At 31.5% G+C, this 21,859-nt stretch overlaps 1 protein-coding gene across 1 annotated transcript in view; it reads right to left on the bottom strand.

Moving 5' to 3' along the window:
* Positions 1-690: 690 nt before the first annotated feature.
* Positions 691-21,859, bottom strand: part of LOC129219007 (histone-lysine N-methyltransferase SETD2-like) — a 187,654-nt gene continuing 166,485 nt past the window's right edge. Inside the window, exons 17-20 of the mRNA XM_054853327.1 lie at positions 14,604-14,682; positions 12,062-12,103; positions 8,093-8,296; positions 691-858 (exon numbers count right to left, since the gene is read on the bottom strand). Coding sequence (XP_054709302.1) covers positions 691-858; positions 8,093-8,296; positions 12,062-12,103; positions 14,604-14,682 — 493 coding nt within the window. The remainder of the gene's footprint in view (positions 859-8,092; positions 8,297-12,061; positions 12,104-14,603; positions 14,683-21,859) is intronic.

Here is a 21,859-nt window from a genome sequence, read left to right on the forward strand (position 1 = left end):
AAGATGTAACTCATTCATTTAAAAATTAATAAATATATCTCATAAATAACTTGATTAACATAACAAAACAACAAAAGACATCACAAACTACATGCAAAATGCTTTTTTTTTTTCTTTTTGAGTTTATAATCAACAATTCTGTGCTTAAAAGACAATTGCAACAAATCTCACAAAATTTTTTCCAATTAGAAAATATTTTACAGTAATAAATATTCAAAGCAAATAATACCTAAACAATGCAGTGCTGATAGCCAAATAAAGCTTTTATCTAATATTTTCAGCACATTTATTCTCACATAATTTTTAACCCAATAAGAAAATATGTAAACAATTTAAAAGATTTTTTTGGGTTAATGGTAAAATTATGTATGTTTCAGTTTCTTTCTTTGGACAACAATAGCTTTTTTTTTTTTAAATGGAGATTTCATATAAGAAAAAATGCTAAAAATATCACTCCAGTTTCAATCTAGTTAACCATTAGAGAAAAGAAACGAAAAGAAAAAACAAGGGAGTGATCAATTTAGTTTTATGGGACTAAAAGATGTACAGCTGAACAATGAAAATGAATTTCACACTATGCTGCAGTCAAAAAGTGTGGATGATGGAAACATAAAATGAAAGTATACAACAATGTTTCAGGCAGCTTTAAGGTTAGCTATGAGCTGTAATGACACATTCAAATGTTCAAAATCATATATTTCCAAAAATTTCACCTTTTTCTTTTCGATACACTTTACCATATTTTGCCATGTATTTATATATGTAATCTCTGGCTTTGTGCTTCACATTATCATTGCAATCCAAATCCTCCACACTTTTACAATGCTTTAGTTCTTTAGCCATTACAAAATGAGTCAGCTGAAATTTAAGAAAATAAATAAACACACACACACATACATATATATATATATATATATATATATATATATATATATATATATATATATATATATATATATATATATATATATATATATATATATAAGCACATCAAATACCTGGCCAAATAATTATGACCTCTTGGACCCTAATATGCAGATCAGTTTTAATACCTTTTTTGTCACTGGAGGGCGATATAGCTGTATAGAAGGAATGCACGACAAGTAAATCAACAGGTGCACTGTATTGTTTGAAAATAAATGAGCAAAAAGTGTGCTTCAACTGAGTTAGAAGAGGGGAAGATGGTAGACTCTAGAAGTGTTGGAGAAGCATCATCAGCAAAATGGCTGCACTCATGAAGTGTTCAAGAACAACAATGTTTGGAGAGTGAACTACCCAGCAGAAAACAGGGTCTAAATATCAGACTTGTGGTCGTCATTGGCTACAGAATGCTTGAGGCGAAAGAACACTTAACACAGTTGTTCAGTCTAACAAATCAGCAGCAGTACTTCAAATTGGAAACTGAACTAGGAACAACTATAAAAGTCTCTGAACAAACCATTTGCAGCATAATACAATGTATGGGTAATGGAAGTACATAACCAGTTCAAAAATCTCTACAATCTGCCCTGAACAGAAGCTTCCAGTTTGCAAAAGAGGGCAAGGATTCAACAAAAGATGATTGGAAAGGTTCATGTGGTCCAATAACTCACACATTTTCTTTTGCACCATCCAAGTGGCAAGCTCCAAAGAGGGCGCAAACAGCATTATAACAACGATCCTCAGTGCATTGCCACAATCTTTCAAATTAGCAAAGGAAATGCTATGCTTTGGGAGATGTTTCCATCACATTGTATGTAAACATTGATTTGTGAGGAACAATGTCTGAATGTCCAAGGACAATTAAATGTTCTCACAGATTAAGTAGGGGAACCCGGGGCAAAGTTAAATCACAAAATATTTACTGTTTTTAGAGCTACCTATCTTTTAAAATTTAAACTTAGTAGAAGCATGTGTAGTCCATTCCAGTCCGGAAAAAAATACAGCCATTCATTTGATCAAAAATATTATTTTTATAATTGAGTAAAAAATATTTGATTAGAAAAATATTTTATTTTTTAAAATTAAAAAATAAAATGTTTATAAATTATATTTTTTTAAATTTTCCCCCTCTTTTTGAAGATGCAAATTTACTGCCAAAAATAAAAATTATTGTTTCAAGTTTCATTATAAAATACCATGTTCATTCTTTATGTACTGCAATTCTCAAAACAAATTTTTAATTTGTTCATTTTAAAAAAACCTCAGATATCCTTCTTCACTTTGCCCCATATTCCTCTACATCCTTTTTATGTTCATGATGTACCCAGGGATCAATTTAGACCAGTGAGAGCCTGGGCATAAACAGCAAGTAGGGCACTGACAGATAAGATGTAGGCAATTTTTATCAAGTGTAAAGGCTTTGTTGTTCATTTTCCGATGGTGGCCAAGGCTAAGTCCTTTTATTCTAGTTGCCAAATCGCATGGCATCTTCTAGTTTATTATTTGTTGGTTAACAATAAAATGCACTGTATACATGGACACTGTAACACCGAATTCCAGCGAAAAATGAAATGTTGATCAACATAAGCAAATATTGGTATTAATTGTGAAAATTTCACAGTAAAAACTATTACATGCTAATATATTTAATATGAAAGCAAAATCTTTAGAAGTTATTTTGTCTATTCTTTTATTTTGCAATGAAAACAAACTAAAATGCTGACCCCTCCCCTTTTAATAGACAATATTAGTTAGTTCACTTTATTTTAATAAAAGAACAAGCTTATGGTATTAATTAAATGCTTAGTTTTAGAATTGATGGAAAATTTATAAAACATTGAAAATAATCGAGAAAATTAAATGTTTGAACAATTTGATTACAAGTTGCTAAACTTGGGGGTCCTCTTTTAAAGAGGGGGGGGGGGGTCTGGGTCCAGTCACAGGGTTCACCTAGATAAATCAGTCCCTTGATGTACCATGCTGAAAATAGACACATGGAGTAGTACAATGATCCCTGTTACAAAACTGGAAAGGTTTGCAAATGGTTTGAAGAACGTGACAGACTTAACCTTATTCAGTTGGCCTGCACAGGCTACATATCTCAATCATATTCAGAGAGAATCTTGGGGTTGAGATTGAACAGGACACCAGGTAGGTGGACTCAGTATTTTTAAAACTTAAGGAATTGGAAAGTGCATTTTATCAGATTTGGTCCTCATATTCCCACCAACATCTCATAGAACCCATGCCCAAAAAGAATCCATGCAGTATTAAGGGCAAAGGTGTTACATCATTAAATTGAGGTGGTAGATATAAGTATATTGTATTGTTGAAGAAATAGAATTTCATATTATATGCAAAGCACATTTTCTGCAATGTAACTTTTGGTAAAAACAAAACAAATGTGCTTATGACTTGATAATTTCTTTAAAAAAAATTATATTTATTCAAACTTAATATGTTATTAGCAGTAAACTTTTATTATTCTCCTGTTTGTAAAAAGGCTCATGCTGAAAAAATATTCATTTTTTTAAGTAACTTTCCTCAAACAATTAATTCTAAAGAAATTTCATCTTTACTCCCTTTACACAATAAAAAAATGCAAATACATTTTCTTCTAGTTCAATTTCATTAAACAAATGACATGACTTTTTAATTAACTCAAAATTTTTGTTTTTAATAGGGAAAATTTGTTCCTTCCTTCCACTTGATCTAAAAAAAGACATAAGATTGCTTTCAGTATATTACTTGTCTAATGATCCAATGGTTACTGTAAACTGGAAAACCTTATAATTTTTTTTTAAATTTCAACTTTTGGCTCTGGTCGCATAAAAATCCCGTAATCACAGATTACTTAGTTTCTGTAAATTATTAGTAATTATTTACTCCAATAATACCGAATAATAAACTGCTATAACTTACAACTAATGCACATTTTTATTAGTATTAAATAATAAATGATTACCTTCATGTCAATAAAAAAGGGCTAATAGTACTTCTCAGGTTTTACCATTTCAAATATCCTGGCACAAGCTAGCTTTACCCAGAAAAAAACTCAACCATGGTTAAAACCAGGGCTGTGGAGTCGGAGTCGGAGTCGGACTGATTTTGGGGTAAAGGAGTTGGAGTCGGAGTCGTTAGAAAACATGCCGACTCCGACTCCGGGTTTCTTTTTTTCTTTCCTTTTCCCTGACTCTCCTTGCATTTTTTAAAAACGGACTACCAATTGGTTCGATTACATGTATAAAAAGATACTAATAAGGAAATAACTGCCATTATGGCAATCAGCTAGCTTGAGTGCTTTCGAACTTTCTGTAGCTGTCCCCTAGTTTGCTTGCTTTTTAACTTAACTAATAGCAACTGTCAGCAAACGGTTTTGTTGCCTAACATTTTCAAGTAATCACTTTCAAATAAAAATAGAAATATAGTGTTTTGTTCGATCTCAATTATAAAATAGTAAAAGAAACGTAACAAATTATTAAATTGAGGCCAGTAGCTAAGGTTGAAGCGTTTAAGGGTAAACGGCAAATTCAAAGAAGTTCTGGCGCGAAAGTACGAATCCAAAATATTCGATGAAATAATCTAATGTTTTTTTCTTTATTAAGAATATTTCTATAAGCTTGGTTCTCACTAAAAAGTATGGAACAAAATAAGTGTAAATGATTTCTTGATTACAACACTCAATAATTGCAGTTAATCTTAAAATCTTCATATTAAGGTTAATTCAAAGCAGCCAATAAAATTTAAATTAAAAATTTGGCGAAGAAGAAATATAGGTATAGTAACCGCTATTCGTACAAATTTATATACCGCCGCATTTTGTGTAAAATTAGCTCCTGACGTATATGTGCCCTATTTTCGTTGAAATTTTATTGATAAAATATAATTTTAAATATATTCGCAAAATTTTTCAGAATTAAATTATTTGTATTTTTTATAAACTCTGAAATTAACTTTGGGTGTCATCTACCAGATGGGTGTCACCCGGGGCGAACCACCCCCTCTCAAGAACTTGGATTTAGAAAAAAAAGCTTTTTTTCTCTCAAGTTACAGCTTTAAAAAATTGAAAGCACAAGATTTGATCAATATCTATTTGCTAAACATTACAGGGGGGCAAATTACAGATAATCCTTTTCAAATTTTTTAAAAGGGATTTTTAAGTCATCTCACTTTTTAACTCGTAACTATTGGAAAATTTGATCTTTAAATTGAATTTCTAACGTTGTACGCGTCTTAGGTTTACAATAAAAAACAAAATGCGAAATTTTCATAAAAAGGAATTAATATTTCAATCTCTGTTTAGAGGTTTTCCCCCTTCCCCTGAAGAGAGCGAGGGAGTTGAAAAAATACAATTATTATTATTTTTTTGAGTCGGAGTCGGAGTTGGAGTCGGAGTCGGGCGTTTCAAAATCCAGGAGTCGGAGTCGGGGTCGGTCATTTTCCTTCCGACTCCGCAGCCCTGGTTAAAACCAGGGATTTTAACAAAATATCCTCATAAGTATGTCATTTCAGCAAATGAAGGATTGTCTAAGAAGGTCATAATGTTAAATGCAGATACAGAAGAAAGTTCAAAGCAAATGTAAAAATTAGTGAAAAGTGTCATTAAATTTAGAATTTTTCTGAAAAATTATGTATTGACTTAATTGATCTTGATAATTTTGTGCTTGTGGAGTTTGAAATGGCACCTAATAAAAAACATAAAATAAAATAAAAAGTCAGAGGGGAAAGTTCTGTCGCATCAAAACAAAATATATAAAAAATTTTCTGTGGTGTCCTAATAAAATGGTGCATTTCTTGGTGTCATTTCACAAGTCCCTGAAACTTCCATTAAAGTTATTCTGTTACTAAGAAAGCTTGGGTATGCAGAAAAAAGGACAAACATATATGGACAGTTTTCAAAAAAAGTATTATTTAGCATTCCTAACTTCAGTTTTTCAACTTATCACAAAGGACACAGTTTGGCATGTTTTAGAAAGAAAAGATATGTATTTTTGTTGAACTGCAAGCTCATAAAACATCTTCCATTTATTTTAGCAATATTGAAGGTTAAATTTGTTAATTTGACAAGAAAAAAAAATCTCCCCCCCCCGGTCTGTAATAATAATAGTAATAAAACCTATGCGATCCTAAAAAGCAGTACAAAAAAATGTTTGTGTGTAAATGCCAACAATGATTTGTGGTAACATTTACTGCCACAAAAAAAAAAAAAAAAAAAAAAAAAAAAAAAAAAAAAAAATAATAAAATAAATAGACAAAAAGATTGTGATTACAACCTAAACCTAAGAGTATTTACTTAGTGAAATAGCAAAACACTTATCAGATTAATATAATTTACTTCATATAAAAGTATGGCTTAGTTTTTAAATTTATTGAAAACTTGAAGTTAATGGCTTTTTAAATTTAGCAAAAAATAATATTGAAAAATGTCCAAAATACTCTGAAATATAATATCTATTACCATATGTTTCCATATTCTGTTTCTGTTTAGTTGGGAAAAAAGAAAAAAAAAAATCAGTTCAAGGATTTAAAGAAAAGAAAAATTGTTATTAATAATTTTGGCTACTTACAGTAATTGTCATTGACACTGATGTTTTGTTATACCAAAAGAAAAGGAAAGAGGAATGAAAAATAAACTCGTTCGTTGATATCATAATCATTTTCTGTCAGCTGTTACGTTTCAGTAAATTCCAAAAATTTGATTTTTTTACTGGAACATTTCAAATTAAAGAACATTAGTTTTTAAGCATGAAGAAGAAAACCAATGGAACTGAATTACAACAAAAACCCTTCCTCCGACAATTAAAACTCATAAGGTTAAAAAAGTAGTTAAGTACACCCAATATTATTACAATGCTTTTCAAATATTTGCAATTTTTAAACAAACTGCATTTAAAATACAAATTTTTACTTCAGAAGAAATATTTTACGCATTGGTCGTTGATTAAAAAAACGTAAAAACAACAAAACTCAAAATTTTAAAAGAAAAACAATTAATTGAGGTTTTGAAAAATGTGAACCCACCGGGGTTTAAACAGAAGACCTCAATGTTACAAAACACGTTTGTTCGCATCTCAGCTACACAAACTATGACCTTTGTAGCTAAATAAAATTGATACGCATTTTGAACTTACATCATTTAATCTACAGCTTCGTTGATGTTAAGTATATGTAGAAATTTATTTAGATTTTTTTTATTATCATATTTTAAAGCTTAAAACTAAGAAGATGTTCAGATAAAATTTTGTTAGTTTTTTGCTACAGGAAATCAGTTTTTTAGTACAAGTGTTATAAATGTTTTTGTTTCTTTAAAATCTTTTTTTCTTCCTCTTTTTTTTTTTTTTGAGTTACTTCTATGGAAAGTAGGCAACTATAAAAGAAAAAAGATGGGGAACCTATTGGTTTAATTTTGCTAATAATGAGAGTTTCATTAAATCATTTTTAGTTAACTTTATTTTTAGAAGAGACAATATTTCAGACGCATAACTGTTCATTACAAGCCAGAAGGAACACTGCTTGCATTAAATACAATAAAACTTTATATAAGAAGCATTAAGAAAATTATTACATCGGACACCAACACAGTAGAATACACTGCAATACCGATAGTTAAAATGAAAACATTAAGGCAAAGGTGCATAGTGACGTCAAGCCAATCACAATGCATCTTTGTGCCATAATGTGATATGTCATCTATCTTCTCTTAGTTTAAAATTACGTATTAATTAAGAGAAATCTTTTTTTTACACACAAAACTACATTTTCATAAACAGTGAGTCATAATTAATCCAAATTACATTAAATATCAAGTTTTCCTGACGTGCAAATAGCTCATTCCGAGATAATTTTCTGATTATTCCCAACTTCCAGTTTCAGTGGTCTCTCTCAGTGTAATTTTTTTCTGAAGTCTAGTTTTGTAAAATATAGAAAAATGAATAATAGTATTAAAACTATTTAAGATTTACAGTAACCCTGTTTTCTGTCAATAAGCAAGCTATACAAAAAAAAAAAGTCCTTTTGCTGAGCTAACAGTAAGACAAGCATGAAGCCTGCAAGTTAAATAGTAAGTTGCTAATATTTTTTAAAACGCCTAACACACTACAAACTCATGCATCATTTGCATTAAGCCAGATTAATTTCCTTAAAGTAGAAAAATCAACCTTTTTTCTCTTACCTTTCTTGCCAAATGTTTGAAATCTTCATTGTTTGTGATTCGTGCAATCTGGCAATCATCTCTTCGATATGGATTTAAACATTGAATAACAAATGCAGACATCTTTGTTCGAAATAATTCTCTAATTTTTTTTGCAACTTCTAATGAGACAGGATTCCCACTAGTATCAGCAGCCGCAGTAGTTGTACTCTTCTTTTTGGTATGCTAAAAATAAGGTAGATAAATGAATAAAGTATATTTAATATACAACCCATGAAAATTAATATTAAATAGGTTACAACAAAATGAAGAATTTAAAGAACTCACAGTCACAACCCCATTTAAAATATCATTTAGTGCACTGGGTATTTGCAAAATACAAGTGCTTAGCAATGCAGACATAAATTAGAATGTGTGCATGGGGCAGATGAAATGATTCATAGAAATGCACAGAGATGTGTTCAGAGCGTCAGAAATTCCCCACTATAACGAGAGGTGTAGATTATGCTCAAAAAGGCACCCACATGCTCATCCACAGAATATTTTTCAAAAATTTGTAAAAAAACCATTTTTACTTCCTTTTACAAAAAAGGAAATATTGTATTCACAAAAAAAATTTCCCTCAAAAATCGATCTTAATTTCCATTTTACTCACCCCCGAATGAATATTGAGTTTTTTTTCCGACTCGACAACACATGGATAAGTGTCTAAGAACGTATAGACACGCGAAATATCCATAATGTCGATTCCCGAATTAATTACAATGAATTTTCTTGTGAAGTCTGTATGTGCGTATGTATGTCGCATAGCTCAAGAACGGCAAGTCCTAGAAAGTTGAAATTTAGTACGTAGACTCCTAGTGGGGTCTAGTTGTGCACCTCCTCTTTTGGTTGCATTCCGATGTTCCTAAGGGGGTCTTTTGCCCCCTATTTTGGGGGAAATCATTGTTAATTTCGATGTAAACTCAAGTATTGTTATAATTTGGCAGACACATGGCAATATATCGCCAGTCTTTTGGTCGCCAAGTTTTGTCGTCAACTTGGCGACAAATTTTGCGATTTTTAAAAATAAATCTGTTTCAATTTGGCCACTGTTGGTGATATTTAGAGAGTAAACTATTGAATCACATTAAAATTGCCAGTAATGGGGAAATGACATAAAATTGGAGTAAAAGGAAGTCATGTGATGCACACATCAAGCTTGTTTTAAAAGCATATGAGGTATGATATTAATGAACCTAAAAAAGTAAAAAGTTTTCAAGTTACATGTTAACCTTCATTTCCATGAGCTATTGGGGGGGGGGGGGGTTACCAACTGCTCCTCAAAAATAGCGAAACTTCACAAAAAAGTTATTTTGCTCTGCTGCATTTCTTGACTGAGCCTTTTCAAGCAATTGCTTGCACAAATATCCTTTCACTTGCCTTATGACCTTTTATTATATTCTATGGGGAGAGCACTAGCACTGCCACCAATGGTCTATTGTACTCTTAACCCCCCCCCCCCCCCCCCCCCGTTACGCTAGGAATGATCTAAAAGAGAAGTTCCCGGCCATAAATTAGGAACGATTAATATAAATTATAATGATTATTCTTCTGCTTAGGAAGCAGAAGAATAATCGTTAAGTCCTAAAGCGACCAGTTGCAGAGGGGAATTTAAGAAAAAGCTTAACTGGAATACTTGTCAGTTCTCAGAACTCAATGTAATGATACTCTAGGTACTCAAAACGATATGCAGAGTAATAGCCACATTCACACAATATATGAACTGAGCTTTCATCAGCTACATGGCAGCGTCTACATAATGGGTCATTTGTGATCCCAATAATGTTCAGATGCCTCGTTAGATGACAATGTCCTGTCAAAATACCAATAACCACTCTTATCTCATTTTTGCTATGCTTTAATAGTTCATTACATTTCTTCACCTCTAATCTTTATTCTGTGGGTGGGGAGAAGGAAATGCTGGAAGGAAACCAGTTAGACATTAATATTTCTTTTGTAGACAATTTTCTGATGAACTTGACTATCTCTACATCTGCGATCTGACAATTATATCAGTTTCCACAGAATTCCATCAAGTTAATCAGGATAATTGTGTTAGTGTCAGTGTTTTTCATTCATTTGAAGTTGTGGCATTGTGACTATGTGTTGAGAGAAATTTTTTAAGAATCAATATTTTCATGCCTTTGTTAGATCCTTTTGTTTTATTGCCCAATGCTTTGTCCAATGCTACAGCATGCATTTTAGAGGACATTCTTGAAAAGAATTAATACGGCAGAAAAGTTTTTCTTTATTTAAGAGTGAACCCCATAAACTCGCTTTAATGTCTCAATATGAGCCAAGAGCAGGCAATGGGTATTTCAGAAATAGTTACCTTTTTGTTTAATTCTTATCAAATAGTATTTTATGTATTCTTTCTTTTAACATGACAGCGCTTCATTGTATCAGTGAAGGAATTTCATTTCACTGTGGTTAGAAAACACTGCATCGCAATAAATTCACTATATATGGCTTCACTATAAATGGACTAAATATATATATTACTAACTTCTTAAATGCATTTTTACATTTATTCATTACAGCATAGCACATTAATGTATGACATTTAACTATTTTTGAGTTTCAACTCTTTCTAAATGAGGTAGAAAGCAGAGTGATAATTTCACCCGCCAAAGATGCAGAACATTCTTTAACAGAAACATGTTATGGTTTCTAAATGCTTAGTTTGTGAGAGGAAAAAAACACTAACTGCATAACAATAGAAAAATGTATAATGATATGTATCGTATTTTTAAGAAATTAAAATTTTTTATATGGTACATATAGCAGCACATAATGAGTTAATAAGTATCCCCAATAAATGAGTTTAATTTTAACAATTGATCTACATTGAATTTTAAAATTTGAACTTTGAGAGGCAATATCTCAACTTTCAGATTATCTGTGTGCTAAATATTGACTGCTTTTAATAGATTCATCTAGACGCCATACACAATCAGATTTTATTTTGTCATAAATAAAGATAATCATAGATGAATAAGAATGATGATTAAAATTAAGTTAAGAGTTAAAATAATAATAAAAAAATTAATTAGATTTTACGACTTACATGAAACTACGATGAACTCAAAGGGACAAAAATTAATTGTGAAAAAAGCATAGTTCAAATGGATCTCAAGTAAATGCAATCATAATTTTGTCAAAGCAAAAAGTAGATAAATAATTAGTATTAAAATTCCATAAAAAGAAAAGAATCATGATACTGCTCTGACAACAATCTAAACATTTTGAATGCAATGGGTGAAATTTTGTGACTTCTCCGAAACAAGAAATTAATTCAGAATAGTGAAAAATGTTGGTTGTAAATAATTGGTAGGAATCATAAAGCAAGAAAAACTAAATAAATACATTAGCAGCACAACATTTTTATTAAAACAAATCAAAATCTGTAATACAAATGCTATTTTATTTGAGTAAAAACATTACTGTGGATTGTAATAATGGAATGAAAACAAAACAAACATATGTTAAAAAGATTTTCTTACTATCACCAAATCTGATGTAACAGGAAATAAAGAATATTTTCTGCAAAATCTTGCAACACAATTACCCAAATTCACTAATTCAATAAATGTGTTCAATTAAATGATGCTCTAAGGTTACATTGCTTAAAAGAGAAAAAATCATAATGCTGAATCAATAAGGAAAAATAAAATAGGATTTATCTTCAATAATGTGCATCTTCCTTTAAATCTACATGATAGATTTTATCTTGAGGGCAACTTCAACTATTCAATCTTTACTCATAAATATCAGTGAAGCAAAGTAGTAAAGTAATAATTTCTGAGTTAAATTAAGTTGTTTCTAAGAAAAAGAAAGAAAAATCTAGAAAATAAAATATTAAATTAAGAAACATAAATGAATGAACACTAGAGCATGATAGAACCCATATTTGAAGTCTCTCAAAAAATACCCAATCCTATATTTTACCTTTTTGTGGGACCTACGTGAATGAGTTGCATGTTTACGCTCCTAGAAATATAAGAAGAAAATTAAAAAACTGATAAAAAAGGAAAAACATAAAAACATAAAACATGCAAAACCAAAAAGAATGCTTCAACTGAAAACAAAAATGTGTAACTTAAAACAAAATCCTACTAGATTGGCATATAACTGAAAGCAAAAATGTATGTATGTGTGCATGTTTGGGTGTGTGTGTAAGTGTATATATATATATACACACACACTGAAGAGCCAAAACATTATGACCACCCCTAACTTTTTCGAAGAACTTGTCTGTATGACGTGGAAACCATGTGATGAAGTGGGATTGGTATATAACAGGGGCTAAAGAAGGTCAGGGTTCATTCGAGCACTTTCTTTTGCAAGTTATGGGAAAGGGTAACAATCTTAGTGAATTTGATAGGGGGCAGATTGTAATGGCCTGAAGACTCAAATTGAATACCTCAGAAACTGCAAAACTGGTAGGTTGTTGACGATCTGCCGTTGTTAGTACTTATGCAAAGTGGAAAAAGGACAGTGAAATGAACAGTAGGCGTAAGGTGTTGGACGGTCACGCGTCATCAAAGATGAGAGACCTCAGAGACTAGGCCACTTGGTAAAGCAAAATTGGAGGCAGACAGTTGATCAACCGACAACTAAATACAGTGCAGGTGCGAGTAGAAGTGTTTCCAAACACACAGCTCAGAGGACACAGTTGAATATGGGACTGCGTAGCAAATGTCTCACTCGTTTGTCTCTATTGACCAATCGTCAATGCCAACTAGGCCTACAGTGGGCCCCAGAACATCGAGACTGGTCCTTAGATGACTGGCAATTTCTCGTTCATCACGGGATGGTCATGTCAGGCTTTGCTCCCTTCCAGGCGAACAGTCTTGTACGGCTGGTCGTAAACAGGCTGGTAGTGACGGTATTATGGTTAAGAGGACTTTTTCCTGGCAGGCTCTGGGACCCTTAGTTGTGGTAGAACATACCATGAAATCTGTGGACTATTCTCAGAACATCGTGGCAGATCAGGTGTACCTGTACATGGCGTCGGTCTTCCCTACTGGAAATGGCATCTTTCAGCAGGACAGCACCCCATGTCACAAGGCTAGAATGTTCTGGAGTGGTTCCAGCAGCTTCATGAAGATTTAATTACTGCCCTGGTCACCAAATTCACTAGATTTAAATCCTAAAGAGCACATTTCGGATTTCATGGAAAGGCAGTTCAGAGCTGAAACACCACCATGTCAAGATATCTCAACTTTGTGTGACCGCTGCATTAACATTTGGTACCATCTATCTCCAGAAGTCTACAATGAACTTGTGGCATCCATGCCAAGGCAAGTTGCAGCTGTTTTGCAGGCCAAAGGTGGTACAACGCATTATTGACTGGGTGGTCATAATGTTTTGGCTCATCAGTATATATATATATATATCAAATCAAATTCATTTTGATTTTAAAGTTGATAATTGGATTGAATCTCGATTTGCTGATTAATCGATTGGGTTTGTTTCTCCTTGGATCTTAAGGTAAGATGATTTAAGTTATTGGCAGGTACTGTCCTATGGATGGCTAACTATCGGAACTTGTTTTTTCTAATTAGTCGAGGTAAAACCCCCTGCTTTTAATTTTAGCTTTAATTTCTTGTTTATTTTTTATAGTTTAACATGTGCTGCGTTTTGCCCAATGTTACTCTGTATTGCATATACTGGAACTTAAACACTCTCTTTTAGTTTGTAGTTAATTTTTTGGGTCTTTTGACCTCATTTATTGAATCCTCCGCGGTTGATGAGCTCTGGATTCATCCTTTGTATTTTCCTATTAAATTGCTGCTTGTATTTTCTTTTTTCTTATCATTATTTTTCATATATATTGTTTAAAACTTGTTATTTGCTTGTAAACTTTTTATATTTACTTGGCTTTTTAGTTTTGCTGCGTTGCGCATCTATGGGCTTTTGGTGTGGTCTTTTCAATATTTTTCACTTTTATTATAATTATATTATAATTGTCGCCTCAAAGCAACAGTAGGATAACTTATTGTTATTTCTGGGATTAAATGTCTTACTTTTGCTCTGAGGCGACGATACAGACATGGTGATGTTACGTAACAAGTACCAATACAATAATATATCCATTTCAACCAAATAAATTTTTAGTTCACATTTAATTTTCATTAAATTAATTGAATTCCATTACAATGAACAAAACTCGAGGTCCCTTAAGGTTGCTTGTAATGGGATTTCACTGTATATAGTTCGCTTGTAAGTTATTCTGACGCCTCTTAAATGCTCTTCATTAACACGTTTGCTGCTGATAGACTGCCTATTTGTCAAAACTCTCAGAGACGCCTGATATACCCTACGGTTGAAGAGAAATAACTGTTCAGGGCTACACACTGGCTAGAGATTGGCAGCAGAAGTGTTAAATGCAGAATATATTGAATGAGTGCAGTTTACAAATAAATCAATACCATAAAATGAATGAATAGATTTTTCAGCAAAAAACCTTAGGAACTAAAAATCATACTTTTGGTTCATCATATGTAGGAGTCTCACTATCTACGTCTTCAGTGTCATTAGAATCAGGAGGTTCCCATTGTGTTTGCCTACAGAATAAAAATGTGTTATGGTTTTCTTATCCTTTTCAGAACACATAATATTACAACTCTTTCTATAATTAAGATCAAATGAATTAGAATAATAATGAAAATGCAAGAGGTAACAGCATGCAGTAGGGTCTTGATGCCTTAAGTATGCTTACTTTAAAATGGTTGTAATAATATAAGTTTTTTTTTTCTTTTTAAATCTGCAAGTGATATAAATTAGAGTCTAGCCAGACATGAAAGTGTTTCTCCAAAAATTTTCATTCTTGATATTCAGCAAACATTCTGGTTTGGGCTAGTTTATTTGACTTCTGAGCAGTATGTATCATTTATATTCTGATACTCACAGAAAAAAGCCAAAGTAAATAACACTACTATTTAAACTGTCAGTTAAAAAAATAAATAAATAAATAAATAAATGTGGCAGCTCAATTATTTATTCAGGAAATGTAAAAAAAAAAAACACACACACTCTTAAATAATGGAAGCTAATCACCCTAACAGAATGATATGCTCCAAAATCAGTTACCAACTTGCAGTATTTCATTTACAGCATAATTAGACAGAACTAAAGTACTCAAAAATATTTTTTCACTTTACAGCATTGTGCTTTATTGATGACTGGTTTCCACCTCAAGAACATAATACTACAAGGTACAGTCACACAGCATAGTGTTGAAAAAAAAACTACCATACTAAACTTTGTTACACATTTAGATTAAGTAGTAGCATATTTAGGTTTGTTACAAGTGTAGATTAAACCTTCAACTTATGGATTAGTGATGCAATTGAACACCTAGGTGCAAAATAGGGACAACTCCAAAGAATCATAAAAAACTGTTTTGAAAATTTCTTTTCAAAGATTTTGTCTTCGTATTTAATATTACGTTCGACTTCGACAGTATAAAACTAATTTCAATGGCATTTTAATGAAATGTGTTATTTATATGTAATTCCCAGACAGCACAAAAAGTCTTTCGGACGTCCATTTTTATGTCCTGAACGTCCAAATCTAGTCCGTTGTAAAAAATTGATGAAATTTGGCGATCCTTAGGCACGTCTCGCAGGACGTCCCAAGGACAAACTTTTTTTTAGGCCTAAGGATGACCTAAAGTGATCCTTATCTTTTCAGGACGTAGAACGGACTTTTTTTTTAGATGTCCTGGGGACTTATCTTTAAGGATATCCCGAGTCTAAACAAAATCAATCATTTTTAGGACATTCATCTCAAGTTGAAGGGAAAATTTTATTTTATTAGTTTTCTCACTGAAATTTTCTAAAAATCCTAATGAAATATGATCTACAAAACTTAAACGAGTTACGAGAATAACATTTAAATTAAATAAGCGTAAAAATTTATTATTATTTTTTAAGTTTACTATTTTTATATATTTTATTATTATTATTATTTTTTTTTTCAAAGAAGTTTTTTGAAAAAGTACAGTTTTTTTAAAATCACAATTAATTATGAAATAGGAAGCTCAAATTAGCGAAAGATTTCATTTAAAAAAATCAAATAAATACAAAACATGATTGTTTATCCATAATACTTTTTCAAATATAGGTTAAAGCACGGTGCGAAATTCGATTACAAGGACATCCTCGGGAATATCACACAAGGTAGTTTCAGGGATTAACTTTAGTCCTTTCAGGACGTACCAAGGATTTTCTTTTCTGACATCCTGCAGTCTTTGCCTTCGGATGTCCTGCGTATGAGAAAAATCGGTCGTTCGTAGGGCTTTTTTGTCAAACTTCGAAAATTCTTATTCTTCACATTTTGAGTGAAAGTAAATGTTATATGCTGCATTTAAAAAAAGTATTATTGATCTAAGAAATTTGTTGACCTCTAATATACTTTATTTAAAGGGAAAAAGTAAGTACTTTTACATTTACATATTAGTTTTCAAGAAGAAGAAAATGATTATTTCTTTAAAATAAAAATTAATAATGTTACTTCTTTGATATCAAAAAATGAAGTCATGTAAGTATTTCACTTCTCAAAACATATTAATCGAAAGAAAAAATGAATATTTTTACAGTAAAAAATGTGGAAATGTAAAAATGCAAATTTTTATGTGGAAATGCAATAAAATAGACATTACATTTTTAAATCGGTTTATGATATTTAAAATTCCAGCATTTTGGCGATAGTCAAAATTGAACAAAATATTGCCAAAAACGTTATTTTCTTCTCTAAAATTTTAAACATCAAAATTTGAACTGGATTTTGTTATAAATTTATTACATTAAACTTGATATTATTATACAATAATATTCCTCTAATGCTTTTTTTTCAAGTAATGGTTGTTTATGACTGTTTTTCTTCTTGTTTTTGGTAATTAACTTTTAAAAAAGTAAAATATAATTTTATTCACACTTTTTTACCTTTATACATCACAAATTCAAATTGTAGTTAGAAATTATTATAAAAACAAACAGAACCCCCAAATTTCCCTAACTTTTTTTCCCCTTGATAAAGTGTTATATTTCAGGGTTTTAAAAAGAGTTTTCTGTTTTAAGCAGAAACAGTTGAATTTACCATTTTAAAATCATTCACCGAATTCTTTTTCATTTAATTAAAAAAAGCAATTTTTTCAAGGTTAAAAATAATTTTCTTCCAACTTTGTTTCTTCTAAAATTCTTCAATCAAATGCATTTCATATCTCTTTGGGAACGAAATGTAAAAATTTAAATTGCTGTTCTAATTATCATAATTGCAAACAGAACGGATGAACCCTCAACTTTCTTTAACGAAATTTTAAACAATGGACAGACTTCAGGGCAAAAAATACTTGTGTCATACTTTTAAACCAAATTATACATTTGAATTGTACTATCATTATTTTTAAATTTATCACTGATGTGAAATTTCTTTATTGTTTTGAACATATTTCCTGATTGTTTCCAAAAAAAAAAAAAAAAATCATTTTCCCCCCAAGATAAATAATTAAAAAAAAAAAAAAAAACTTTAAAACTTTCATTTTTCTTTCAAATTTTTCCACTCCGCACGCGAGATTTTGTAATCTTTTAAAAAGTTTCCCACACCTACACGGGGTTTGAACCTGCACCCATAGGGTTACTGGGCTGAAACGCTACGGTGTACGCCAGTCTTGCTCGAGGATAGATAGTAACTTATAATAATAAATGGCGTTTACCATAGAAGGTTTCTGAAAGTTCTTTTGGGAATTGCGTTCTAATTCTGATCGTAAGAATAAAATTTATGACGTACAATGTTTTAAATCATGCACACTTTCAGTATTTCTTTTTTAAGTTAGCGCGAAAGATGGCGTTTGCTCATCGGTGAATTTCGCTGTTCAATAATCATATCTGATGCGCTTAATTCCATTCAATGGGGATCCAAAATTGCTTCAGAGTTTCACTTTAAATTAATATTGTTTTGCTGATATATAGCTTTAGTTGGTTTTTTAGTGATGTATAATGATCAAAGTTTCAATATTGCAACTTTGTAGGCTTAAGTTAGTTGGAATTTGAAATAAAAGTTGCTAAAGATTCCAAATTTAATCCATTATCGACTATCCGACCACAGGACCTACAAAAATGAAGCAGTAAGCGGTTAATTGTGCATTCGATCAGCAAATTGTATTTTTTTTCATCGTTTTGACACTTATTACACTTTTTTCTGGCTTCTGTTATTCTGTACTTTGCACGTGCGAACTTCAATGGCGGCCAGGAAACCCCGAGAAGAAAGCTGGAAAAGGATGAGATTTTTAAAAATACAAGAAGTGTGATAAATTATTCCCAACAGATTTTAAATTTGCCCTTACGGAGAAAAGGGACTTGAATTCTTACTGAGAAATCTGAAAATTCAGCTACAATATTATTTTTTGTTCAAGATTTTTGCCGTGAAAAACACATTTATATTTTATGTTAGGGGGGAGGGGGGGGGGAGGAATCGATAAAACTGAAAATTTAAAGAGAATGACCAGATTTTGAAAACAACGGACATTTTTGATTTGAAAGTAAGAAAAAGGGGACTATTGGGCTTAATTGGCGTGGAACAAGCATGTCTAAAATATTCAGACTTTCTTAAAATTATCTTTTACTAAAATAATTTTTTATTGAATGAATTTTGAACTTATAATTACCCAAGTTATTAAGAACACCCGGAGATAACGAGCAAGTTGACTCGGAGCTTTGGCTCTGTTTTTTTCAAATCATAAACTAATTCTTAAAGAAAAATAGGCGAGATACAAATGCGCCGCATTATACTAATTTCATACATTTTAAATAAATATTTTCTTTTTGAAGGTGCAGTGCCCAGAACAGTCATCAGTTTACAATAGTTGCATAAAAGATAATTCTTGTAGACTTATATAAAATCCTCCCAAAAAAAAAAAAAATGCAAAAGAAAGAAAAGCGCTTCTAATCATAAATTCGGTAGCATTTTAAAATTAGGGGACTTTTAATACGCCTAAGTACTGAGATTATTTTTGAGAATATGGGGTCGAAAACCTCTATACGGGTTGTCCCCGAAATTCGAGAACATGTGGTCGATTAGCAATACAAATCCATAGCCAATAATGGTGCCTCCCCCTCCTTCGAGTAAAGGCGCACCCTCTAAAAATCACGAAGACCCCCTTAAAAAAGAGAAAAAATACCCCTCAAAACACTTCCCCCCCATGGCGAAGTCTGTGCCATGACCCCCCTCCCTCCCCCCCTAGGTGGGCACACCTGCCACAAGACTGGGTTATATATGCATAGCTAAGCTATGAGGACTCTTTGGATCTATAATTATACACTTACTATTTTTAATAACATGTTGTCGAAAGAAAAAAAAAAGGGGGCGGGGAGAATGAAAACATATTTGTTGAAGAAATTCCTTTTGTGTCAAATTTTTGGTCAATGTCCAAAAATTAGTACATAAGCAATCCTTGCTCATATCATATGTATACAGTGAAACTCCGATTTTACGTTCTCTGGATCCACGTTTTCCCCACATTAAAATCGGGTCCCATTATCGGGCCATGTATTTCCCGTATTTTGCGTTTTTTTAACCCGGTCCCTTGAAAAACATAAAATTCAGGTTTCACTGTGTTATTATAAACTGTATGACATATTTCAGAACTGTTATTAAGATTTTTAAATATTCTTCTTAGTCATTTAAGAATTTAGTCAAAAACCAACAGGGGTGCCCAACTCCCATAAGGGCAAAGGTGCACCCCTTCTATATCGTGGAGACCCCCTCCGAAAGCAGAGGCCCCCAAAATGAGAAAATACCATCTGAAACATAACCCCCCCTAAAAATTTGAATGGTGCAGTCTGTGCCTTACCTCCCCTAGGTGGGCATCCCTGAAAACCAATAAAAAATTGTAACTGCAAAGGTATAAGAAATGATCGCTTATTTTTATTACGAATCATTTGAAAGAAACGAAAATGTTTAAGAAAAATTATGTAGTTTGACTTTACAACAGTAAAAAGTATTGAAATCAAAATCGTTAAGGGGAAAAAAATGCTTTTACATTTCGTGAAAATTACCAGAAATTGTCCCAGTTAAGTCCCCAAAAATATTTATAAGAATCCCCATATCGTTCCTGGATTTTAGGACACACCTGAAAACTGGCGTTCAGAAATACGATCACCTTAACTAAAAAGGGAAAAAATGAATCGAATTTGATTTATATTTGAAAAATGAAGCATTCGAATGAAGCCAGAAAAGAAAGTAACACGAGGAAATTGAAAAAAAAAACTTGAGGCTTTTCCCCATCATCTTTTTCTCTCTCCCTGATTGTCTGCAGTTAACTGCCACCGTGATGCTTTGTTTACGCTCGCGGTGAAAGGATAGTTTTTGCTGCACGTGGCCGTGGCCGCTTGAATTACCTTATTTAGGATATAGGTAAGTTTAATTACTTCAATTTTATTTATTAATATTGCTGATGTTTAACTTTTACTAAAATAAAGATAACTAGTCCAATTTTCATAATTTTCACATTATCACTTCACTATGTTACGCAATGATTAAAAAAAAATTAAGTCTCTCATAACAAATGCGATATTGAATTTCATTTCAACCTGATTTTTCTGTGTACACAAACAGATTGTTTATTTATTATGTCTTGGATGGTATGAAAAGAATCAAGAGATTTTAATTCTGAGGGAAAATTATTAATTGGTTTAATACTTTTACCAATCAGAAATTATACTGTTCCCCTATATTCGCTCATAATCTTTTTAACTAGAGTATTACAATTAAGTACAATAATGTGCATGTCATGTGATATGCACATTGTTAACGTATCAAAATATTTGTATCAGGCATTGTATTTCTATCATGTTACGAATATTTAATGAAATGCAATAGCCCCATTTGTCCGAGTCATTTTGGGCATCTAAAACTGGTAAACTGCAAACGCGGTAGGCACGGGGGGGGCTTCGGAGCGGGGGGGGGGGGGTCTTAAAATTTCCTATGTGTGAGCAATTTTTTTTTTACTCAAGTTCAATTTTAGAGTTTATATTTGAATTTCCTTGAATGTTACTTAGTATTTATTACATTTAAGATTTCTCAGATTATGTAAATAGTATATCTTTTTATTATGTAAAACACATCTATCGGTTAAGATACATGTTTATCTACTATATGGTTTCTTTCTGAATATTATGATCTGCATTAAACTTGTTATTTTTTATTAATATTTCAAGGTTCTGTCATTATTTTCAACTGCAAATAAATTTCGTGTTGCATCATTAGGGGCCTATCGCTTACTGTCGGTAAATTCTATTTAAATGCAAGCTTGGATTTTAGCAAGAACCCTGGTTAAATAAGGGAACTTGAATTGTGGTTGGTTTACTAAATATTTAAAACTCGGTTATATTTTTAACATAAATTGTAACATTGCAAACTTATTTTTATTTTTTCATATTTTTTAAAAAATGTTTCTCTTCAGAAATTTATTTTCATGAAAATAACTGATAATTTCTAATAATTGAATGGTGAATGATAGCTTAAAAAATGTTGAAATTTTCTTATAGTTTTCTCCTACTGTTCCTGTAATTTTTCAAAAAAATTTCCAAGTTATACTTTTTTTTTGTTTATATTATTATTTTTTTTAAATTTGTAACTTGAAAGAATGTTTAGACTTTCTTTAAATTATCTCTTGTTAAAATCATTTTTGCTTAAAAAATTTTGAATAACTCAAGTTATGAAGAACACCTGGAGTTAAGG

The sequence above is a fragment of the Uloborus diversus genome, chromosome 3, assembly GCF_026930045.1.
Source record: "Uloborus diversus isolate 005 chromosome 3, Udiv.v.3.1, whole genome shotgun sequence".
In the NCBI taxonomy this organism is placed as follows: domain Eukaryota; kingdom Metazoa; phylum Arthropoda; class Arachnida; order Araneae; family Uloboridae; genus Uloborus; species Uloborus diversus.